Here is a 24,990-nt window from a genome sequence, read left to right on the forward strand (position 1 = left end):
GGGGACTTGCGGCGCGAGCTGGAAATGTTTCGTGCAGCGGTGGCAAATACAATGAGATCAGGCCTCTTGGTGATTTAATTGAAGTTTATTTGCATCATATCACATCAAACTGGAAGCGTGAGGAAAACGTTGCCTCGAGGACAACTTTTGATGAGGTGGCCTAGCTCTTGGAGAGCCCGGGTGTAGGTTAAGCTTGATTGTGAGACCACGAATAGCTTCATGCTCTCGATCCAAAGCAGTGGGGAGCCCTGGTCGCAGGTAGGCAGCAGGGTCGTCATTGTCCGGATGGTCATGATACATATGGATAGGTCCCAAGGGCCAGTCAGAAACCACAGAAAAGGGTGTGTCATCCTTCGATCAAACGACTGGAAACCGGTGTTAGGCATATTAAAGGTGCCGAGGTCAATTTGGTATTGATGTAGAGCAAAACTTTCTCTTAGGCTAGCCGGCTCGTTACATCTGGTAGATTGAAGAAGTACAAAGTGCAGGATTTCTCGAGGAGAAGGAAGAGGAACACTTATTAGTACCAAAGAGATTATAGAGCTCGATCCAATGGTTGAGTGGGTGGCTCCCTCATTCCAGGACTCCACTGACCACGGCTGCTCGACGAACTTGCTGGGCGAGCGCTTCTTGTCCCGCCAGGGCATCACCGGACAGTTGTACCTCCCACCGCTCAAATGATGTGCTAGGCGTCTTTAAGTGTTGGGGTTTGCACTCACACCCTCGCGAGATGTAGAAGTATGTGGGACGAGCGTCGGCGCATCAGGGGCACACGCCAAGAAATGTTACTGAGCACATCTTTCTGTGTCTGTCTAGGATTGGGAATGGCTTTATTTGAATAACTCTGAGAGCTACGGCGTCTTCAGTGCTGAGCTCTTTGTGAGAGTGAGGGATAATGCTGCGTTTAAGCCGCTGGATCTTGATGTGCTCGCCGTAGATGAATGAGAGGGGCACGAAAGTAAAAGGTGGGGATTGATCGGACGATTGGTTTTCCCCGCTCGGTTGGTTAACGCTCGAAGTAAGGCGCTTCGCCCTTCCGTTATCCTCCAGTCTCGCGTGGCTCGGCTTCCACGTGATATGATCGTATTCCGCTAGCTTTGCACACAGTATTTGAGCCGCCAGCAGCATTGTTCGCCCGCTGGTAAAGTTTCGGCAGGCCTGTTGCGAGTCGGTGACGGCGTCAACTTGCCTACGCACCCTGTCGTGGTGCTTGATGACCAGCGCTGCGGTATGGTAAAGGGGGATGTGTAACGGGCACTTTCTCCTTGTGATCATCCCATTAGTGCTGTTTCAACAAACCGCCATGGCAATGCCACCTCATCACTGTGTTTTGATCACAGTGGTATCAGTCAGCAGCACTTTCGAGCGTCATTTAGCACAAGTTGGAAAACCCCAGCTTTCCGAGGATCTTTGAACACGGCTCTGTGAAGCTGAGGGTAGGACAAACGATTACGGTGGTGGCAGTGGTGTTCGCCACCCAGCTCCTCGAATGCACACGGAGGGTTGGAAGCGGTTATTGAGCAGGCGCCATTGAAGCCTTTGACCTGTCAGAAGAAATATCTGACTTATCAGGAATGCAATACTTGCCTGACATTTTCTGGGGGAAATCTGTCGCTTTTGTGACGTCTCGTAGCCCCCCACTTGCAGTAGTTGCAAGGAATCTGTGACAGAAGGCATCCTCTTGTATGCACAGGGGATTTTTCGCATTTCTTCGCTAAAAAATTTCTTTCTCGGGAGGGAGGTCGGGGGATGCCGCAAGCCTTGCACCCACCGTATGTAATCCCCATGAGCTATAAGGCGGGTTGTTTTTGCGGAGTAAAGGTCATACACGAACAGGTCGATACGCGCTCAAAAAGTTTATTGACTATTACGCCTTTAACGTAAGCTGTTATGAATGGCTCTGTTTTCATCATGAAAATTCGCACATACTGGAGGGCTGCTAAAACTTACCACCAGGAAGGCCCGGCGACGCCAAGCTTCACAGCAATCGTATCAAGCCCAGAAAGTACATAAAAAACGTACACGCGATAAACGATGTTTACGTTCGGCTCGAGAGATCAACGTCGCGGGTTGAATTCAGTGCCAAATTGGTGCATGCTAATGGCAGCGGAATCCAAAAAAGAAAAAGTTTGTTTACTGCAGTTTCTGTCTGAAAGTCTATGAAACTAACACGGATCGCCCGACTAAGGGGCCCTTCATAACCGGTAGTGTTGATCGGGCATGTCTAAAAACCAAATAGCTCTAAAAATATTAGCGCACGTTTAAAACGCAAACAAATACTCAAGCACGCACGCATGCCCTCAAGACGCTCATAAAAACACAAATGCGAAAGATCGCGAAGCGAAAGCGAGGCGTAACAAGCAATAAATCCTAAAATCTCAGGTTTCGCAACACCGGTCGTCCAGCGGCGCGTCGTAAAAGACCCTCATTAATTTAATCGCCAGCCACGATCGAGCCCCGGCAGCTTCTCTCCTCTCTTATCATCGCCGACTCCAGTGTCGTGCTTCAGATTCCCTCCTCCTCCTCTCCACTCCTCGTGACTGCACGCAGCTCAGCATCGAAGGCCGCCGCAACTTTTCAAAGTCAGCCTTTCCCGCGCGCGTGGGTTCTTCCTCTTTTTTTTTTTCAGCTGACCTTGCCTCCGAATGCTCACAGCGTGCTGCTCATCGACAGCTCGCCGCAGCACGAACAGCAGCGGAGAGGAGACGGATGTGTTTTCAATTAGACGCAACGCGCTAGCACGGGATTTCCTTGAAGACTGCGAAACCCATGCCTTCGTCCTGTGCATCCTCTTTATCGGCTCTTCGCACATGCGTGCCGCGTGTGGTGGTTGCATACGGGCTTGCGTGACCGTCGCGGAAGCAGATAGGGTTTCTGCAAGGAGCGTACTTGCAGGTCTGCAGCTTTTGGACTGAAAGGCCCCCACGAGAAAGTCGGTGTGGAATGTGTTGTTTTCCGAATCGGCGCTGACACAACTGCCTGAGCTCGAGAAGGACAAAAAAGGAGCATCGGACCTGTGATTTCTGCAGAAGAACTGTGGGTGTTGTAGGAGGGTGCGAAGAGTGCAGACATGAAAGCCCTGCGCATCGCCCTCGCTGTCCTGGTACTGGCAGCCTGCGAAGTCATTGCGCATCCTGGTAAGTCTGTCGAAAGAAAGAAGTGTATTATGGTTTTTGATGCATGCTTTGCAAACCGTTGTGTTTAGATAAATATATTGCAAAACCTTTTCCGCGAAAGCTTTCCACTTCAAGATGAAGACAGTGAAGTACCTGTGGTTTGAGAATTATAATTACTATGACACTATTAAAAATGAAATTTAGGACAGCGCCTTCTTCAATGCAGTTCCATCGTGTTTAGTGCTTTTTTCATGTTTAGATAATTTAAGTGCACGAGGTAGTTTAATTTCTCGGCATAAATGCATCTACAGGTCACTTCAGAGTGGATAGTGCTTATGAAAGCCTGTCATGAGCGTCTTCTTGAAACTATTTTTTACGAAACTTCTTTTAGTGTTTAAAAAACGCATTCTTAGAAAAGTGTTGAAGCGCCGGGTGTGGATATTTCAGAACACCAGCAGTGGGGCGAACAAAAGAATTTTCTTGAAAAAACTACCTGAGATCGAGAATCCTATACCGTTATCTTTAAATTCTGGAAGAAGCGAAATTAACGCTTAAATACATTTTGCATATTGCTCTAATTTCTTCGTATTGGTATGGGAAAAGCCACAGACTGCAAACTAAACTCATATCTAAGAATACAAAATAAGGCACTAAGGACTATTGCTAAAATGCCCTTGGTACAATCTACCCCAGCTGAGCAACATTCGCACAGGTTGACGCGCGGGTATATTGTAAACAATACACGAGGAAATAAACTCCTAAAACAACCCAGACTCTGAGGGACGCCGTAGTAGAAGGCTCCAGATAATTTTGACCAACTAGGGTTCTTTAACGTGCTTTGACATCGCATAGTACATGGGCCTCTAGCAGTTCACCTGCACCGAAATGCGACCGCCGCGGTCGGGACCGCGCCCGCGACTTTCGGATCAGCAGCTGAGCGCCATAAACAGTGAGCCACCCCGGCGGCTATACCATTTATATTCGAATTCTATTCCATTTACGTTCTAATTATATTCTATTTCTTTGTGGTTGGTGGAATTTTAGGTACTACACTGCTGACTATTATTAAAATTTCGTATTTTCTCGCCCTTGATCACGTCACACCGCTTACACAAATCGTGTTTTCTAACGCCGCTACTTTTTGGGAGATGCCGGGTTTTCGTGCCGATTAGCCATGTTTCACATTATTAACTTTCAGCTTTCGGACATGAGTGCATTCTTTGGTTCTTGTTTTTTTTAAATAATTATGTGATTATTGTTTGATTTATGAAGTTTAACGTCCTAAAACAACTCAGGCTACGAGGGACGCCGTAGCGGAGGACTCCAGATAATTTCGACCCCCAGGGGATCTTTAACGTGCACTGACATCGCACAGCACACGGGCACCTTTTGCGTTTCGGGTTCCGCGAAACGCGGTAACCTCGACCGAATTATTATCCGCTGAGGAAAAGCTTACAGGTGTAATCGAGGCCGTGGTGGTCGCGTTTCAAAACAGGCGGAATGCAAAAACGCTAAAGTAGGGATATTTGGGTGACCGTTAAAGACTTCCGGTAGTTAAAATTGATTCGTAGCCCTCTGATGCAATGAACTTCACACACTGCAAAGCGTTGCTTGTTCACCAACTAATCAATCACTCAGCGCATGTAGGCACAAGTTCTAACCTTGGGTTTGCAGAAGACTCCTGCCAGTTACCGTTCATGGAGCCTTGACTTGGAGGCTAACAAAAAGGCTTGGAATTAAACTGAGGACAACGCAACCGACTGGTGAAGAAAAATGAAAGTGTTAACGTTAAGAGAGAAAGAGAGAAGTGTGTACTTGAGGGCAACCAAGAGTCAGTACTATTATATAGCTAAAATCAACATAAGAGAATGAGATTAGCCGGTATACAGGCAGTGCGTGTAACAGATTAGCGGCGGTATGTTAGGGTAACAGACTCGACTCGAAAGGAAGGAAAGCGTAGCCTAGTATAGTATAGTATAGTATAGTATAGTATAGTATAGTATAGTATAGTATAGTATAGTATAGTATAGTATAGTATAGTACAGCATAGCGTAGTATAATATTGTATAGTACAGTATAGTATAGTGTAGTACCCTTAGAAGTAATGAACTGCTATGAACGCCTTATAATGGAGTAAACGTTTGTCCCAAATTTGGCTATCTTTTTCACAATCGGTGCACTACTCCCAGCCAGAGCGTAGAGCATACACCCTGCAGGAGTGGAGATAATCCTGTTACTACAAAACTTTAGCGAAAAAAAATCACAGGCGATCACGCGAAGCGATTGCGATAAATTTGCGTTAGCAGTACAACGTTCCCACTGGAGTGTGGAGGTGGGAGGAGTTTCGTCTTTTCTCGAACTTAAGTACTCAAGTGCATACCTTCGCTGAATGGTACTTATTTGGAACCTTTGCTCCGGTGTATCGCTCTTTTCCGGCCGCTGAAATGGAGACTTTAAGTTCTGCAGAATAAGTGATGGAAGTATTTTGCGAGGTATGCTGGTAACAGGTGGCCATAGCCCAGCTGCATTATACAAGCGAAGACAATACTATCATTATGTATTTAAACCGTAGAGGGCGTGCGCAGGCAGTTACACTCCCTGCCGTACTCTGTCGAAGGAAGCCTTTTACTCTCTAGGACACTTTAGATGGAGTAAATAGCTTATAAAGAGAGTACAACAGCCAGTTTACTCTTTTTGAGAGGTTTTGTTTTTAGAGTGCGTAGACAGAAAAACGGGGCGGGGAGATGAAGCAATTCGCGTGGTTTAGGGTGACTGATTGTTTTATTCTTGAACCTGATGTAGAAAACGTGTAAGCGCTCTTCCGAAGATAAGCCGCAAGGAAGTTATGGCTCAACGAGAACAGTGAGCGCAGGAGCAACACAAATGACCGATACAAGCACCGAGTGCAGGCGGAATAGAGATAAAACATTTATGCGAAATTAGCTGTATAAATGGAAGTGAAACCTTTGGAACGAATGTGGAGTGTACAATTCGTAGGAAACCGAAAATGTAAGAAAAGAAAGGATTCATTTCTTAACCAGAGGCTTTAAGGACAAAGACAGCTACAGTGCACTCTAGTTCGAACCCGCTTAATCAGAGCTATACCGGTCTATTCGAACCGACCCGCCAAAACAAAGACTCCGATTAGTTTGAACTTGTCCAATTTGAGAAAATTTTGTTTCTCTCGAGTTCAAAACATCGAGAGCAGCCTATAGTTCTACCGCAGCGAAAACTAATGTTTATCATGAGCTGGCTGCGACATGCGCAGAACAGGGCTAACTAGAGATCACTGGGAAATGCCTTTCCCACTGAGAAAAGCTTTATGATGCAATAACTTCATTGAGGCTTTGTCGTACAAATGTCATACTATGTGCACGATATTGTATGATATGCGCATGACAAATGTACGGTTTTGTGAGAAGAAATGACGTTAGCTTCATGCTCCTTGATAATTGTACGATATCTGTATAACAAACCGTTCGAGGTTATTGCATCATAAATCTTTTGAAGGCGAAAGCCTTTCTTGTCTCATGAATGGCGCGGACGGAAGTTGTAGACAGAAGATGTAGATGGAAGCTGTCCGCGCGAACCGTCAATCATAAGTTGCGTGGTAAATAAAACAAATATGTAAAAGTTGATTAAGCAACCGTTCTTAGGCAACATGTACGTATTGAAATCGAAAAACTAGAAATTGAAAGAGAACAAAAATAAAAGCAAACAAATAAAAGATAAAAAATTACAGCAAATAAAGTAATATGAAAAATGAAGGGAAAAAGAGGAGAGGGAATGGCTTTCCCATTTGCGGTCATAACCGGACTTAAGTGCAATCCTGTAATTTTTTCACTAGGTTTAGTCCTGAAGAAGACGTAACGTATTTGTCGATGTTGATGATTGCTATTAATTGATTGATCCTTACATGCGCAGAGGGTGGAGGCGGCGTCAGCGAACAGTCCCTGCCGTCTTGCGGACCCGGCGAGGTGTTCAAGGAGTGCGAGAGCACGTCGTGCGGCGAGCTGTCCTGCGCCCAGCCGGAGCCGACGGACGAGTGCTCGCGCGACTGTGCCTACCAGTGCTTCTGCGTCCGCGGCCTCTACAGGAACAGCCTCGGCATCTGCGTGCCGCTTTCGCAGTGCGAAAGACCGCCAGCTACAAAGGCCTGAGCACCCTGCACGACTCACTGAACCTCGAGGCGGTAGAAAAACTCACAGGACGGTTACGACTGTGCAACGCGATGTTCAGCGATAGCTATATAGGCGTTTAATTCTGGGGTTATATTCCTGGCTGACTGGTGTATAGTGTTCAAGTGATACACCCCTGCACTGGCAGACGGCTGTTCCAGACAGAGCCGCCCGTAGGCTCATGCGACCGAGGTTGACCGCGACGTGAAGGTCACGTGACATGAATGAATGTCATGTGACCACGACATTAAAGCGTCCACCGGTTACACCGACGGCGATGACAAAGCCAGGAACGGGCGCCTAACAGCTATCGCTGCAAAATTACACTTTTTCGAAACGATACCGAGGACTGTCCTTGGAGATATAGAGGGGAGATGCACTGAGGTGGAAGAGGCTTAGTAGATAGGTTAATCTTACGCCTGGAGAAAAAAAAAGTATCTATGGGCCAAATGTCACAATGCAACTACTCCAGCCTCTCGACTGAGTTTGATCGTGTCGCATATTAGGTATGGCATCACCCGGTGTCGCAGCTTGTGGAATACACTTGATGACTCTAAATCTCACACTTCTGGGTTATTCTTCTTTGCTAAGATAAACGCCGAATGCTTGTGTGGCGCACCGTAGTTTTGTTTCTTTGTGCTTTGCACGGCTGGGTCATCAAAACATTTGTATAATGGAGCAGTGCGATGAAAGCTGCTCACAGAGATGTGCGAAAACAATGAACCAAAGGTCTCCTGCCGTGTTGTAAAAAAAAAAAAATATCGGATAAACTACGCTACGACTCAGTTCAAAGGTTCGGCGATAGCCGCCGTCGGTGGTAAATCTGACGCGGAGGCGGTGCCTACTGAGCGCTGCTGCTTCCCTGTTCTCTCACAGCTGCACGGATTTGCTAGCACGAACCTCGTCCGAGACGTCCGTTCAAAGTTCGCTGCCTTCGGCGAAGAAGCCGCGGTCGGTGCGTGCGCGCGTGCGTGTGTGCGTGTGTGTACGTGAGTGTGCGTGTGTTGCATGTGTCTGTTGTGCGCGCGCGTGTGTGTAGAATTTGGCACCGATCGAAGCGGCTAAGGGGGGGGGGGTTGGTGGAGCTTCTGGAGAGTGTCGTTGGGTAGGTAGCACACTCAGTGGCCCTTGGTGCGTTGGGTCGCAGAGGATCGCAGCGGACCAGGCCGAATTCCTTGTTTCCTCCGTGCCCAGAAATCGACCAGAGGTGCGCCCACCGAAGGGTGCTCCTCAGGAGGCACCTTCCACGTTTCCACGTCCAGACCACTCTCTGGTAAATGCACCCTGGGCACCTGCCAAATTCTACGGAATAGGGTTGCACAAAGGCCCAAGGTGGGCCATAAAAGGCAGGGATTGAAATGAGCATCACAGGTAGAAGTGCTTTAGGTGTTCGGCAACGCAGCTGAGTTAAAACCGAACACGAACTCTAGCTTTTCGTTTCACTTTGTTAAAATAAAAAAAATTCAGCTCTGACTTAGCCGGAAAGGGCTCACGGGGTCATGTCGGGGCATCTGTTGCACGTGTCGGAATACAACAATGAGTTCATCATATACGCCTGCTGCTCGAACGGTTTAGGGTGCCTTCATATACCACTGAACCTGCCCTCGATATTAATAGACACATGGTCGTTAACATGTGCGCAAGGGGAAATAAAAACACACAGATGCTGTGCCTGTACCCCAGCATCTGCCGCGGTAGTAGCACAGCAGGGTTATTTCAGCCTTCTTTTTTTTTTACGCCAACTGCTCTCATTTGTTCCGCAGACTGGCAGCTGCATGATTAAGCCTGTCTCGCCAATTGTTAGCTTTAAGTTGGACAGCCGGTTGTTAAAAAAAAAAAACCAGGCACCTGACAGACTATCAGCAAAGACACGTGGCATGAGAATGCAAACATCTTCCGCACGAAGCGCTGTATATAACTACTTAATTTATTTAACGAAAACTGCAGGACCTAGCAAAAAGCTCTAGCAGGAGTGTCAATAAGATTACAATGTGGCTCATCGTAAAATGCTTGCGATTACAACACAAAATGAAAGTAGCACATTAATTACAAAGTGACATGTTCAGCAATAGGAGAATCGCTACAATTCACGTAAATTCAAAACGTGGCTATGGGATGAAGAGCGATTAGTGTTAAATATTTTCAGTGCTGTCAATCTAATTACTTCCGAAGGCAATTTTATTCCATTATTCTAATGAGCTTGAGAAAAACAATATTTGAAGGCTTGGTTTTGTGGGTTTTAACGTCCCAGAGCGACTCGGGCTATGAGGGACTCCGTATAGTGGAGGACTGCAGATAATTTGTACCACCTGGGGTGCTTTAACGTGCACTGCCATCGAACCCGCGTCTTTCGGGCGAGCAACTGAGAACCATAAAACACTCAGCCCCCGCGGCAGCTACGTTGGCCTCACTGGCGTATCTGTATAGAATGCGTGATTATAAGACGAATAAACCACATAGCACTAAAATGTGCTGCAGGTAAAACAGCAGACAGTACCATACATCACCGAGGCCCTAAAAGACGGCCCGAGCTATTTTTAGGGCGCTGTTAGGCTCCATTTGTCATGCTACAAGAACGAGTGCGCGCGTGCGACCGCCTTTTGCCTTACAACATTTCATACACTTTTTTAATTTCATGTCATTTACTGTAGTTATTCACGTATTTTTTACTGCGCTAACTGAATGAAGGAGTTGTACCAGAATCTACGGGTGCCCTCAAAATAAAACGGAATATGAGAGCGAAGAAAAACCTGAAAAGCGACGAGCAGGTGTTCGCCTGACTACCCTTTTGATGTCACCCTATGAGCGGTGAGGGTGAAACAACCCACTTTCTCTACGCACGCTTGCTCCGTTTTACTTCTGGGACAACTGTCCAGCATTGTTGTCACTGTCAGCGTAATCTAGAACAGCCGACATCGCAGTTCCCAGGGCTTATTTGCTTGCCGACTCTACTTCCATATGCCTGCGCCTAGACGGGTAAAATATAGTAACTTCCACTTGTGGGTTGCCTGTTGTGGTATGTAGGTCGAGCATCAATAGCAACGCAAGAAACTTTCATTATCTGCCTCGACTTCCTGCACTGTCACTCTCCCCATCCTGTTGTAACCTGCAGCTGGAAGCCAAACGAACAGCCAGACAACTGTATAAATGTTGCTCCCCGAGACCATCGATTCACATCGGAGGATTTCGAGAAGAGTCATCAATTTTCCACTCCAGAAAGCATCTAATATAGCCATGAAAATTCTTCTAGTCGCTGCTGTAGCGTTGGCCTTACTTCAATGCGGGTTTGCTGGTGAGACGGCTGCTCTCCTTTTTTTGGAGTCAGGATTAATAATCCTAGATATTTCTTGTGCGCAAAAACTACTCGCTGTCGACGTTGAATATGGCGCTACCTAAAACTCCTGTGTACGCGTCATGGCTCATAAAAGTGTTATACAGGTGCGTTTGAGGCGTAGGGGAAATGCATGTTTTGGAGTTGTAGCTAGAATAGTGACTCATAAGCCGAGTACTAAGGGCAAAAAGATGACGGGCTATACTCAAGAACCAAGTGGCAAGTATTCTTTGAAGAAGAAAATCCAACCAATGGCATTGACTTGTTGTTTTGATATCTCGGTAAATCATTTTACACGTGCTATCCCGCCTGCGATTAGACGTTGGCAGGTGCCAGGCGGTTCCCAGTGGGCACTGAAACTCCCTTGGACGTCATGTGAACGTTTAGGACGTCTATGGGTTGTCAAGAGAGTTTCAGTGTCCATAGTGTTTAGTCCGATGGTCACGACAATGGGTTTACGCCATTGGTTTGAAGGCCTCCGTTGAGGGACACCTCATTGCTGTGTTGTACCACGGACTGAAGACTTAAAAGAGGACATCAACTAATTGATCTAACTTTTGCCACAGTAACGGTCAGCTCGTTTATAGATTGTCCTATCGCTTTTGATGCCTTGTGCGTGTTTATTTCCTCAACTTACTACGGCTGGCTCTCATCGGGGCTTTGGTGAAGCTGTTGGTATGACAACGGTGACATGTCTTGAGTTAGTTCAACATTGGCTGTGGAGAAACCTTGTTGTAAATGACGGCGAGTCCTGGTATGCCGTGAGCGAAAATTCTCCCACTCGCCTGATTTCCCCGAAGACAGTGTTGTCTAGGATGACATTAGCTGCAAAGGAGGTGTGGTCTCGAATGCTCCTCTGGATATGTAGAAACGCAGTCCAGGTGCACAGGGGTGGTATTTGCGGGTGTCTTCTTCTGAGGCATAGGTACTTGGGGACCGGAGAAGGCATGTCTGAATAGAATACAGCTGCAGAATACCACCCCATGGAGGTGCACCGAGAGGACCAGGCAGTGATGGTCCATCGTCCCGGAGGAAAAAAAAATTCTTTTCTCTCTCGTTCCTTTCATGTTTACCGCGCGCTTGCGTCTAGCACTAGCTGGAGCCTCGAACGGCCGACTTGTTTCTTGCAGACGAGGAAGACTGCGACGAAGGTGAGGTATACAAGACGGGCCAGAGCAGCACCTGCGGTGAACACCAGTGCGGCGAGCCCGAGAGCGGAGTGAAGCCATGCACGTACGACTATGTCAGTAGATGCTTCTGCAAGGACGACCTCTACCGTAGGAAGTCCGACCACAAGTGCGTGCCCAAGGACGAGTGCTGAGGGCAGCCCCCCGACTTCAGTGGAGAAAGGCTCCGCTGGTGGCTCATGTCCCCTCTCTCGAGGAGTTTAAATAAAACAAACACAGGGCTTTTTCTCAAAAGCGAGACGTCTCACTGTTGTCGTCGCTTGTGTCAGTGCTACACTATAGCCACTGGAATCTTTCTCAAAGTACTGCGATCGTTTCCCGGTAGCGCGCCGCCGACATTGAAAGCTTGATGGCTGCAACGTCTGATGGTTGGCTGTTTCTTTGAACTCTAATGAACACAACCACCTGCGTTTAGTGGTGACGTGGAAATTTCATTTAAATCTGAAAATTGAGCCATGTGGCCAGTGTTGGTTTGTGCACTGCGCAAAGCATTTTAATCGCGTCGTAATGACAGAAAGGTTATAAGTGAACAAATTTCTGAGTGCAGAATGACGTTTCCTTCTGACAAGAGGGTTAGAGACCGATTGTCCTGAAGCGTCTAAGGGCGGTGGCGCGTGGAAATGGTTTGCGACAAATTTGGTTTTTGTCACATTCAAAATTGTTTGTGTAGCACCACCGACGGAATGATATGTGATGTCAGCCTGCAGAATTTCGCTGTCTTTAACATTGCGCACTTAAATATTTTGGACGTCATCGGGATATAGTAAAAACGAAGAGTTCTGTATAACAGTACCAACATCGTTTCTAAAAATAGAAAAGAGAAGGGCTTCGCAACACAGAGCCTTGTGGCACACGACTGGCTGCTTTGTGCCTGAAGGATGTTTGCCAATTAATACTGACATATCAGCAACGGTAAAAAAGGTCACTGCATATCAGAGTCACAATATAAGAGTGAACACAGTCGGAGCTCATGTTTTTCAGGGGTATAAACTGGGCGCCTGATAAGAATTCTGCTGCTATGGTCGTGCGAATGTTTCACTGCAGTAGGGAAACTTCCTGTTCTCATGCCCTTTGTGCATTGATTGCCCCATAAAAATCAAGCAGTCCCCTTTAGCAATTCCTCTTTCTTGTTAGCTTGTGTACATTATTGTAACAAAGCTTGCGAGAAATATATTTACAGAAAAACTATTCTAACGACGTCTCAAAGTGCCCGCGAACCACACGGGCAATAGAGCAGACGATACGGTATGGCGCGCCAAATTTTCTTAACTTGATAGTGGCTCCACCACAGCATGACGTCGATGAGCTGTAAAATCGCAAATAAGCGGCAACTCCGGGTCGACAAAAGGTGAGGCCAACAAAACACATCGGGAAGTTTCTGCTGCGGGTCGAGCATTCAATACCCTCAGTGTATTTCGGAGAGGCTGCCATGGGATATCGGAGAAATTCGCACCAGCACATGAAAATAAAAATAAAACTCAACGAGGAAAGAGCGGAAGGAACAATAACTGCTAGAATTTCTTTCGTAAAGATGGAGTATAAATGCATAAAGACAACCTAGTTAGCTTTTTTTCCACTATAATTTAACTCCCTCGATCCCCCTACAGAAAAGAGAAAAGAAGAGGCAAGGCAGTTTGGAGCCGCAGGTGACCATCCCTTTGGCATGGGGTCTCAGAATGTCATACACCACACGCGGAAAGAAAGTTCGCAATTTACACCTAGTCTGTACTCCTACGACACGTCTGATACGTCAATGGCGCTCATTCTGCAAGCACACGATTGTGTTGGAACATGAGATTTAACACGAGCATAGCAAGAAACAAGCTGAAACAGAAGCCGTCATTACACAGAGTGTTCCCCCTAGGACTTTAGAATTTTTAAAAAAATAGGCACTTTGACTGAGAAGAGCGTTTTTTCCGGCACAGCATTTTCAGCGATGTATTACATCAGAATACAGCTCAGACGTGCTAACTAGCAGGCTGTTTAATTAATACATACTGAATGGTTAACTTTTTAAGTTACGCTCCTCAATTATGGATAAGCATGTAGCCCGCCATAAGTAATATCCATATCAGTTTTTAGAATTTCGAAAACCCGGTTACTCTCGGCGCTGTGGCCAAACAAATATTGGCTACATCGCTACAAAATATATGCGATATCGAGAAGCTTCCAGGCAAAGCAACCTCTCCAGTGTACGTAACTCGTCGAAACACAAAATATGTTCGGCCACAGCGCCGACAGCAACCGAGTTTTCGAAATTCTAAAAACTCATATGAATATTATTTACAGTGGTCTACATGCCTCTCAATAATTAAGAAGCCTAACAGCAATAGTTAAAAAGTTAGCTATTCAATATTAGTTCATCAGTCTGCTAATTAGCACGCCTTAGCTGTAGTCTGACGTTCAACGTCGCTGACAATGCTTTGCCGAAAAAGAAAGCGCTCTTCCAACTCGAAAAGCCAATTTTGAGAAGGTTCTTAGATGAAACACTCTGTATTTGGATGGCTGGGTAAGTGGATGCTTGACGTGTGTTCATTGGTAGGCTGATATGATTTACGCGGCGACTACCAGCAGTGCCACTAGGATAATGACTTCTTTTTCAGCTTTGAACTAGGAAACCGGTATTAGAAAACAGATAGGACAAGATGCTAGTCTCGGACATAGGGCACTAGGATTCGTTTTAACCGCACTGCATAACTGGGCAATAACACTGAATGTGGAAAATGAGTCGGCCTTGTTATCCGCACAGTGTGTCTGACGTGAGATCAACTGCCATTGACTAAGGGGAAATAAGTCGTTCCAACCGCTGGACTCCTAATCACTGATTATGCTTGAATTATCTAAACAATTTAGTTCTATTAAGACAACCGGCTCCCAACTCAGGCTTTTTTTTTCGCATGTGTACTCATGAAAGAGGACTTCGCCTTGAAAGAGTAAACAAAGCCATTGTGAATCATCATGACAGGACTAGACTGCGGGGAGACATATAGACCACCAGCTGCATTTTTTAACCAATAACGTGCTGGATGTTGAACAATAGAAGTCCTTACAAAGGCTCGTTGCCAGTTGCGAATTCCCGCGATGTCTAGACAACATCTGACAACAGCCTGTCGTTGAAGTCAAACCTGCAGACGAAAATAGGTGCATAAAAAGGACACGACACTGCCACCGATTGGGAAGCGCATCACCTGTAGAGAAGGAGACACAGACGTCCTCTCCAGGAAGAGTCTGCTATGGTCATGAACTTTCTTCTAGTCACAGCAGTGGCACTGGCTATTCTGCAAGGCACTTCCGCAAGTGAGCCCTAATGAATTTTGCATTTCAAAAGTGTCTGATTAATTCTTCTATCTAAGCTTGATTTTTCCAGTGGATTTGTCGTCGCAAAGTTTACGGAAGTATTTTCGGTTGCGCGCATGTTTTACCGTAGAAGGACATGACTATGAGATAGTTGCTGGGCGTTCATTTTGTAAAAGGCACTTTAGTGATCGTTGTTGTCCTTTGTATAATTGACCCGCACTCACTCAAAAGAGTATTGGCAAGATGTAACGCGACTACATTAAAGGCCTCATTACTCAGAAAATGCGGTGTCGTCGTTGTGAGCGAAAAATAGAATGGCGCAGATGGCCACCCGCCGAAGAAGCAACCTAGGTGGATGACCAATGTCACGTGACCAGGGAAGTGGCGCATCTCTTAACTGCTGTGCCATTGCGGAACGAGTAGTGTGAGGACTCCCAGGCACCTATGAATGCAAAGTTGAAAATGGCCTATTCCGCATATAAGGGCACTAACGAATTAGTGCTATAGCGTCATATCCTTAGGGCGGAGCTTTAGTGTTCCCTCCAATTTTGTGCCGTCACTCAGAAGAAGAGGTGGAATTATATTGAACAGATAAGAGGAGCAATCAAAGCAGATATGCTTAAAGAATTTGGGAAGGCTTGTGTACAATTCTGGAACAGGATGTAGGTGAACCATGGTTTTCCGATCCCTTCATAACTCTTCATCTGGGCTTCCCCAAGCTTGAAATAGCGCCTAAGAGGAGAACTAGTAAGCAAAGACGGCATCGTGGCTGATGAGTTCTGAAAGCTAAGCGTGTGTTTATGTGGAGTATATCTCTGCGATACTGCGTTTACTTGGAAGTGTTGCTTTTCATGCCACATGCTATAGACACGGAGTTTATAGTGCACGGCTTTACCTTGTAGTGGCCGACATGACAATGCAGCTCAGACGTGAGGCTCACGGCAGCCTTCACGGTCTTGGTTTCGCGGTAGATGGATCTGGTCACTAGCGATGACCAGAGTAAATCGCTGAAAGCACAATGCGAAGTAGCATATAACATTGTCGTGGTGAATGGCCTTTCGCCTGGCTTTGTACACATTTCTTAGGTGCTGCGATATTCCGTGTGTGCTACAAAGGAAATACGTGGTAGCCCAGCAAAGGAACCATGAAATCTACCACACCAGTATGCACTATCCCACAAGCTATTTTTATGCATTAGATACGGAAGGAAGAACAGTAGTTCTATGACTAAGATAGGGCTATACTTGAAAGCGCAGTGCTCCATCCCAGCTCACCGTCTGCAAGTTCCAAGATCGGCAGCTCTTGCCTTGGCAGGTGCTTTTTTATTGATTTATTTGGAAGATAATGCAGTCTTAGAAGACCAAGGAGGTGGGAAGATAGAGATAAAAATACAACGTGTTATAAATGCTTAGGGAAACACACTTGAAATGAGCGCTTGGTTACAGAGAAGCAGTCACTGAAAACGACAACGATTTACCACGTGCTGAAGAAGGATACATTCAAGAATACAAAAATTCAGTAAGATTGTACATCAGTATATCAAATTTTTACAAATAAAGAATGAAAATGCAAAACGTAAGAGCTATATTTGCTTCTTACCTCCTACTTGCAGCAGCCTTGATCAACTTGTGCAGTGAGACCGAGGTGAACAAGGTGGAGGTGAGCAGCCCCTGCGGTCAACACCAGTGTGGGGAACCCGAGAAAAGTGAGCGGGCTTGCACAGAGGCCGCCTATCACCGGATGCCTTTGCAAGGACTCCCTCTACAGGAGGAATTCCGATAGAAAGTGCGTGCCCAAGAACGAATGCTAGCAGCTGAATCCTGGGGCGGAGATGTGCATTGCGCCCTCCGAACATGAATGAATAAAGCAACTTCTACGGTTTTTCGAAAGAGTAGAGTCAGTTGAATTCGTGGATATTTTTGTCTGTCGCCATCCGTTAAGAAAGCGCGTTTCATTTGCTCTTGTTGGAGTGAGATAACGTGTATTGATAAGTGAGGTAGACAACGTTGAGAATAAGAGACATGACATCGGTGAGGCCATAAGAACGCAGAAATGCCTTCCAACGAAAAAACGTTTGATGTTTCAACTAGCGCTCTCTCTCCCAGGAGTAAGCTAGGGTGAAACCGGATATGGTTATCACTAAGTTGTGGGATATGATTTTGTCTTAGTCGTTCAAGGTTGGTGAACAAGTAAAAAAATGTTGCTTATGGTCCCCATTTCTACGCTTAGTTCACGTGAAGCTTTGAGTTGCTTTCTCAGATTGAAGTTAAGTGTAATGTGTGTGCCCTATACGAAGACGGCAGAGAATCACTTCCTTCGTACGTTCCTCGTGCGTGCATGATTGCTATTCACCTACAACTAGCTTTACAAAGTCTAGTTTGTTATTTGATTCGTTGTTCTAAGACGACTTTTCTCTTTTTCTTACTTTAGGTAGTGCAAAGTTCATGCAATCCTTAGAGGGCATATTTACTTACTTTATTTCCTTGCCACGAAGATGAGCAGTGCACAAATCTGCTCTATCGTAACCATTTATTCCGACATGACTCTGGACGAAACAGAGTTTTATGTTTTGTCCTTGAGCTATGGCATTTGTTATGTTGTGTATGATGTCATAAAGTATTGGAGTGATTGTCTTTGAAGAGTTAAAAGCGGTAAGTACACTTAGGGGGCCTGTGTAAATAATACTGTTTGTGATGTTCTCGATTACTATATTTTTCAATGGCAACACAGACAGCGCAATATTCAGTAGTGAAGACAGACGCACACTGTGGAAGTCTTACTATTCCTATGCAAACATCCGTTTTTGGACCATCAGTATAAAAGTCCATAAACCTACTGTATATTTCCTCAAGTGCAAAGGAATTCTGGTATAATATGTTGCTGTGGCGTTTGTTTTTTATGGAACTGTTCAAGCGTGAAATTGCAGATTGGAGAAAAATCGCACTATGGAGTTATTGAATCTCGTCTCTTGGCAGTGTCAGGCAATATGTCTACTGCACTGAGATTCTGGCACATCTCTTCGAATCACAAGACCGGCTTGAGCTTTTTGTAGAGTATTATTCGAGAAGTACATTTTGTAACAACTGGATAGAAGATGCGTTTTGCTAGACATCTTAATTTAAGGACATTTGCACAAGTCAGAGCGGTTCTTTTACTTGCAAAGGGGTGGTTCATTTGGTTTTCACATAGAGGCTTGCGCATGGGTCCTGCATGGACCGCACGAGAGGCACAGATCTGGGTTATGTACTGCATTTAATTTTTTGCCACGACGGCCTTGGTTTTGGTTAGCCGTACACAACGCACCCTTAATTAAAGAGGAACATACCAAAGAGCAATAAATGTGCAGAAGGCCTGTTTTATCAAACCTCCAATGTTTCATTGAAAACACTTTGAGTGTGTTTAGATATTGAGAGGCTTTCTTTGTAGCGTGCTTACGTGCGGTAGGAATGTGAATTTTTTTTGTTGAGTGTTGTGCCTAAAAATTTGTTTCTGTTTCAATGGTAGTACCGATTCATTTAGGTGTAGGGTTGGATCGTTCTGCGAGCCTGTTTTGAGCGATAAATGAACAGCTATTGTCTTTAGTCGAGAAAACTTAAATACATTTTTGTCTGCCCTATTGGCTTGTTCATTTGGTGTCACTTGTATATGTACCTCACACGTTGATAGGCTAGAGGATATGCATCAATTTGAAGATCATCGACATAGGCAGAATACATACGGGACTTTGAAATTTTATTAGGTATAGAATTCAATTTTAAAACAATGAGTGTAGTGCTTAAAATGAAACATGAAGTACCACTTTTTCCTGATTGACGTTCCTCGAAAGCGTTGAGCCTAGGTGTGCATGAAATGACGGTTGGACACGAAATATTTCAAGCAGCTCATTAGCCTACAGTGATTGTGTTATTTACAGGTCCATTAAAAACAACTCTGACGTTCTCGCTTTACAGCGCCACTTAAACACTGCAGAGAAGTTGTGTGAAACTTCGTTAATGTCACTTAACACTAAGAAAACTGTAGTTATATCTTTTTACCGTAGCCACTCCTACGTAATTCCTAACTATATTCTTGGTACCTCAGTAATATCACCTGTGTCGTCGTCCAAATACCTTGGAGTTATTCTGACAGACAACCTTTCGTGGTCCTCTCAAATTACAAGAATTTCTAACGATGCTAACCGTACCCTTGGCTTTGTACGCAGAAACGAAGTTCGCATCCCCTTATGTAAAGATTCTTGCTTATATATATCTCGTTAGATCCACACTGGAATATGCATACGCCGTTTTTGACCCTCATCAGATTAACCTTTCTAACAACCTCGAATTAGCCCAGAACCGCGCTGCTCGTTTTGTTTACAATGACTATTCATATTACACCAGAGTCACTTTGCTCAAACTTAATGCAGATCTTCCGAACCTTGAAACCAGGCGCAAACTTATAAGTCTTAGTCTCCATCATAAGTTTTATTATTTTACACTTGATTGCACCATCATTTCAAGAGCACGTCGCCACTCTTCTCGTAGAAACAATTCATTGCTTACTATGCGGTGGGCAGGTTGTGGTGGCGCCACAAGATCACGTGACCACCTGCCTCCTGGTTTGCTCCCTGGGGACCACGTGCCAGAGCCATGCCCGTGATTTTCCGCTCAACGCCGACAACGCCTACTCCGGATTTTCTGCCAAACGGGGCCTTTAACGCTATCGCGTTAAAATTAGAGGGCAAGGAGGTCAGCAAGGTCAACATAGAGTGGGAGGACATGGACATGCAAATACCGGAGGGGAGTTCGGGCATTGTAGGTTCATGCACATCACTCTTATAAAAATGGCCTATATGCTTTCTACAGACGTCATTATACTCTATTGCCTTATTATCGCCATTTCATTATCTATATTCCTAATATTTAGACTTTCTATATAGAAAGATCTACTAAAAGGGTATGGCCATAAACCTATAGGTTGTACATTGATTGTTGTGTTGTGTTGGGTTTTATGGAACATAGGCAACAAAGGCCATCATGCGCCAAGCACGAGGTATGGAGAAATTTTCTGGGTTGTTTTATAGAATTGTAAAATATCTTCGGTGGTTTAGAGTGCTTAAAAAGTTAGAACTACTCCGTGATGACAAAGGGAAAAAAATTTAGATATTGGCACTATTAAATGTTTTAAAGGGCGTTGGGTAACCTCAGCCATCCTTGCCCTGGCAATGATCTCGAGGCTCCCAACTGATCAGATAAAGGCCTCAGCGTTCTTCTCAGAGGTGAGAAAGTGGCTGAAGTGTATTAAAATTCAACAGACCAGTGGGTAAAAATTTGAGTTTCTCGAGAAATCCCGTTTCTCTTAAAGAACTAGAAACGCACGACATATCAACAATTGCATTATCTCTAAATGCAGCGTAGAATGAAAAGGAATGTATTCGTTATAAAAATGAGTGAAGTACTTCTTCCTTACTTCTGCCAGTTTCGCACATGAGAATAAATTATGGTTAGCCGTAACTTCGTCTCCGCATTCTTCGCAAACAGGTTTATCTTGTTTTGTCAGTAAGAAATTGTGTGAGGTGCGTGTGTCCTTAAAAGGTTCCTGGTGGGTGCAGGACTTCCATTCACGTATAAGTGGTTTTACATTGTGTAATTTGTTATTTACTTTGTGGTTCCACGCGGACTGCCATTTTACATTGATTGTGTGTGGTATCTGTATTGCCTGTTGACTAGTTGACTAGCAGCAAGTTCACAACTAGGCGCCATTTATAGCGTGTTTTCGTCATATAACGTAATGGGGCCCTTGCTACCTTCGGTGCAGATCAAAGGGAACGTCAAGGACTCAGAGTCGATGTTTTGTTGCAACGAGTCAGATGTCTACAGTCTTCTCAGTGTCATTCAGAGAGACCGCATTAGACATCGAAGCGAAGATCATGGCTTAGGAAGCGCTACATGGCCTTTTCTGCAGCCGTACATGCGGCTGCAAAGGGCAACCTTTCATGGCAACGGCGGATTAATCGAAAAAAAAAACTACCAGAATTTTTTTGTCAACTTGTTGCATTAGCAGTGGAAATAACATTTCATTGTCTTTCGCCCAGAATTTATTACCCTCATATCGTATTAAAAGGGATAAGCGATTTCTATCTAAAGGTTACAACAACTAAGCTATTAACGCCGGGCTCAGAAGGACATGTTCCGCACGGGGAGGAGAGAAAGCTCACCTCCCGCAGTTGGTCTTTAGTGTTCCGCCGCCTCCCATAGGTCAACGACTCTCCCTCTTCGAATGCTATACTTTGTCGGACCATGAGCTTCAACACGAACTCAGTAGGTACAACATACCAAAAATACTGTCTTTATATTTGAATTATGGTGTCAGTAGTCGCACGACGGGCGCTGTTTAGCAGGCCGATGCGATGTACACTGCTAGCTGACAGCACTTCCTCTAAAATAATCACTCTACTGGAAGCTTTAGACCGGAAAACTGCTACGACAGGAGAAAAAAAAACACGTGGCTTTTCAAAGCCATTTCCTTGGATAGTACTGCATGTCACAAAAACGCGAAATGATATGTAGCATAAATCGTCCTGGCCACCTATCAAATGAGTCTAAAAGATGTTTTACTGTGCTGTATTAAGTGAGAAATCAAGTGCCCACTGGATTAAGTCTAGCAACGGCACTTCTAGTCACTGTGGTCGTAGTACAGTGAATTACACAATTTCGTTTGTCAGAGCATTACGTTGGGCTTCGCATGAATAGAATTTAGCGCAAAGGACGGGACTTGAAGTGGAACTACACGAGCGCTGCTAACGTCAATTGGGCTCATGACATCCCTCTACTTCTCTTCCCGTACTTTGCGCTAATTTATAGTCATAAGTTCGTTGGATTTAGAAGTGCCACTTCCTACTCTACAGCTTTTTCTCTCCAGAGGAAATGAAATGAAAAGCTGCTTGAAAGAAAGAAGAAAACAGTTTAAAATCTTGGAAGCCATACATTTCTGTTTAATAACAAAACCAACAGCCATATTTTCTGATCACGGATGCGTCGGTAGTTAACCGAAGGAAGTCTGCAAAAAGTTTATTCCCTATAGTGTGACTGCCGGAGTTGTCATTCTTTATCTTGGGTCTTAGCCTGTCATTGAAACCAGAACTTCAGTCAAGGATGGGTGGATAAAAAGGAAATGCAACTTCCACGAACTCAGAAGTACATCGCCTCCTATTCTGCAGAAGAGAAATATTTCGACTCCAGGCATCGTCCTCTATGAACACGAAGGTTCTTCTAGTCACAGTAGTTGCTCTGGCGTTTCTGCAAGCCACTTTTGCTTGTGAGATACTTTGAGTTCATATCAAAACTATGTTATCGAGCTCTGCATGCATTCTTGATTTCTTCAGTGAGCAGTACAGTACATGTGCACACCCGAAATGTTAACAATGACTTTTTGCAATGCGAAGGCTATTTTACTTCTCTAGCAGGCCGTACGTATGAGATTGCAGCCACACTCTTATGGTGTAAAAACTGTCAACTAGACCTTTTTGACCTGTTTATTTTTGTCACCTACGCAATTTTACGCTTGCATTGTGCTCTTTAGAACCACTGGCTGTAGAGTTCCTAAAGTTGTGTTCGTGGCGCCTGGATCTCTATAAGACTGTACTTGTTTAGTTTAGTGTACCAATTCCATAGAACCTACTGTGTAGTAAAATTTCGCTTTCATTTCACTAACGCGCAGATATACGGTACTTCAAAGAAGCCTGGAGCTTTCTGCCCGTCCAGAAGACCTGCCTATAAGTTTATTAAACGTGGCTACATCTTAGTGACGCGGACGCTTATAAACCTCAAATACGGAGCTAAAGAAAGACTGAGGGCTTTGTTTCGCTGAATACGTGTCTGGTTAGTAAATTTGAAGCAACAACGGCGAAAACGCGAGATAGCAGCGCGATGTAACCGACAAGTTTTTAATTGGATGAAAGCCCCATTGCTCCTTCCTCTCTCCTCAGTCTTCACGTCTTGGGAAGCCCTGTGCGCGCCATCTTGAAAATGAGGCTTAACGGCAAGGGGAAGGAAGAATTATGGCGGCAGTATTCAACAAGCTACTTGCACGTAGTTTATATGAGAGCAGAATCATTTCTGGGTCTGGGACCTAAAGCCACGTGACACTGCAGTACTGGATCGCATAGTTTAAAGCTTGGCTACCGCAAGCCCCCCTAGCAGCATCTCTTGAATTGATCTTTCTTTTGTTCATCTTATCTGGTAATTGCAGCTCGAGACAAGCACGACTGCGACAAGGACGAGAAGTACAAGACTGGCCAGAGCAGCAGCTGCGGTGAGCACAAGTGCGGAGAACTCGAGGAGGGAACACGGCCGTGCACGGCCGACTACGTAAGCGGATGTTTCTGCAAATACCACCTCTATCGTAGGCAGTCGGACAACAAGTGTGTGCGAAAGCACGAGTGCTAGCACCTGTGCAACTGTGGCGAAGATGTGTGGCGCGCTTTATTGTCGTAAATGAATAAAACATTATTTTCAAAAGGTGTTACTATTTGTGCGTTGAGGAGATTACTACGGAGCCCAGTTGATCCCACACTTAGCAGAGAGAACACAGGAGGAGCGCCTGAGTACTAATTACTTTTCTGAATGCGTGTCTTATTCTTTTTACCGGATTCATCTTCGTAAATTGGCATGTGTAATCCAGACAACAATACTTCCAATGACGAGTGGTCTTCGTGGAGATAGTTATTTATCGGTTACATTCTTGAAGCACACAGCGGCTGTTTTTGATAGTTTCGCTTTATTGGACCCGACACGATAGGTGTGCGCACTTTCATTACGCTTTGCATTTTTCTTTGTTTATCAGTTGCAAAACAATCAGCTATTGATCTACGATGTTTCCTATACTAGGATTAACAAACCGGGCGTCCGGCCCCACGGATCCAAACGACATCGCTTAAACCCCCCAGACAATTGCCGACATCACCGATTTTCATCAAGAGACGAGACGCCGTTTCCCGCCTCCCCACCCCGACCTCGACCGAGCGCAAACCACCCTGCTCCGCAGATTGCAGACGCACTCAATTATTAACCCCTCCACGCTGTCACTAATCACCAACAGGGAAAATGACCCCACATGCCAAAATTGCAACCACGGAGAACCCGCCACAAAGGCGCACACCCTCTGAGGATCGAAAATAACGCTCCCCCACGCGCCCTCCTGCCACCTCCCTCTGCGGAAAGCTGGGACCAACTCCTCACCCAGCCAGACAAAACCACTCAACTTGCTCTCGTTTCGTGGGCCCAGGACTTCGCCTCCACCTGGGGGACACACAAGGCCCACCTTCCCAACACGTGTGCCAAATAAAGTTGTCTCTCTCATACAAAAAACCCTGCCTGATTTTAATCGACTTCCAAATGGAACCTCCCTGGCTATCGTTGGAAGGTTGATAGACGGTATGGGGAAGACCCTGAAGAAAGAAATAAAATTTAGAGGGGATACTTAAGCTCCGCCTTAAAAGTATGACGCGATAGTGTATTGGGTTAATTCTCCTATATGCAGATGGCTGCTTTCTGTTTTACATTCATAGATCCCCGGGAGTCGTCACACACCTCCTGGCGCAGTGGTGCAGCGATTAAGCGATGCGCCACTACCCCGCTGTGAAACGTGCTCCCAGCGGTGGGCCTTGGGCGGCCCAGGTTGCTCTCCCTGAGGGGCCAGCCATTAATTTAACTGCCACCTGTCATGGTGGGCAGTTTGCTCAGTATCCGGTGGCCAGGTTGTGATGACGTTGTAAGCTCATGCGACCTGGGTGGCCCACGTGCTTTCTAGGTTGCTCTGTGGACATTACCTACCAGAGTTATGCCCGTTATTTTTGGCTCACAACGCCGACAATGCCGACACCGGATTTCCTGGCAACGAGT

The 24,990-nt window shown here is 45.4% G+C and overlaps 2 protein-coding genes and 1 long non-coding RNA gene across 4 annotated transcripts; all 3 read left to right on the forward strand.

The window, feature by feature from the left end:
• The first annotated feature begins 2,656 nt into the window (after positions 1-2,656).
• LOC144100837 (chymotrypsin-elastase inhibitor ixodidin-like) lies at positions 2,657-8,067 on the forward strand. The gene is made up of 2 exons (XM_077633727.1): positions 2,657-3,137; positions 7,041-8,067. The coding sequence occupies exons 1-2, from the start codon at positions 3,071-3,073 to the stop codon at positions 7,274-7,276; spliced, it is 303 nt and encodes a 100-aa protein (XP_077489853.1). The 5' UTR covers positions 2,657-3,070; the 3' UTR covers positions 7,277-8,067.
• A 2,406-nt stretch (positions 8,068-10,473) lies between these two features.
• On the forward strand, positions 10,474-12,043 carry LOC144100006 (ixochymostatin-like). Its single transcript, XM_077633057.1, has 2 exons — positions 10,474-10,586; positions 11,756-12,043. Exons 1-2 carry the CDS (start codon positions 10,529-10,531, stop codon positions 11,944-11,946), a joined length of 249 nt encoding a protein of 82 aa, XP_077489183.1. The 5' UTR covers positions 10,474-10,528; the 3' UTR covers positions 11,947-12,043.
• Positions 12,044-14,905: 2,862 nt separating this feature from the next.
• Positions 14,906-23,454, forward strand: LOC144100008 (uncharacterized). Of its 2 annotated transcripts, XR_013307494.1 has the most exons (3): positions 14,909-15,109; positions 16,722-16,894; positions 23,339-23,454. It is a non-coding gene; the product is annotated as an uncharacterized LOC144100008 (long non-coding RNA). The 2 variants fall into 2 exon arrangements; XR_013307493.1 differs by lacking the exon at positions 23,339-23,454 and having other exon boundaries at positions 14,906-15,109; positions 16,722-16,992.
• The last annotated feature ends 1,536 nt before the right edge of the window (positions 23,455-24,990 follow it).

Source organism: Amblyomma americanum, chromosome 8 (assembly GCF_052857255.1).
Source record: "Amblyomma americanum isolate KBUSLIRL-KWMA chromosome 8, ASM5285725v1, whole genome shotgun sequence".
Taxonomy (NCBI): Eukaryota; Metazoa; Arthropoda; class Arachnida; order Ixodida; family Ixodidae; genus Amblyomma; species Amblyomma americanum.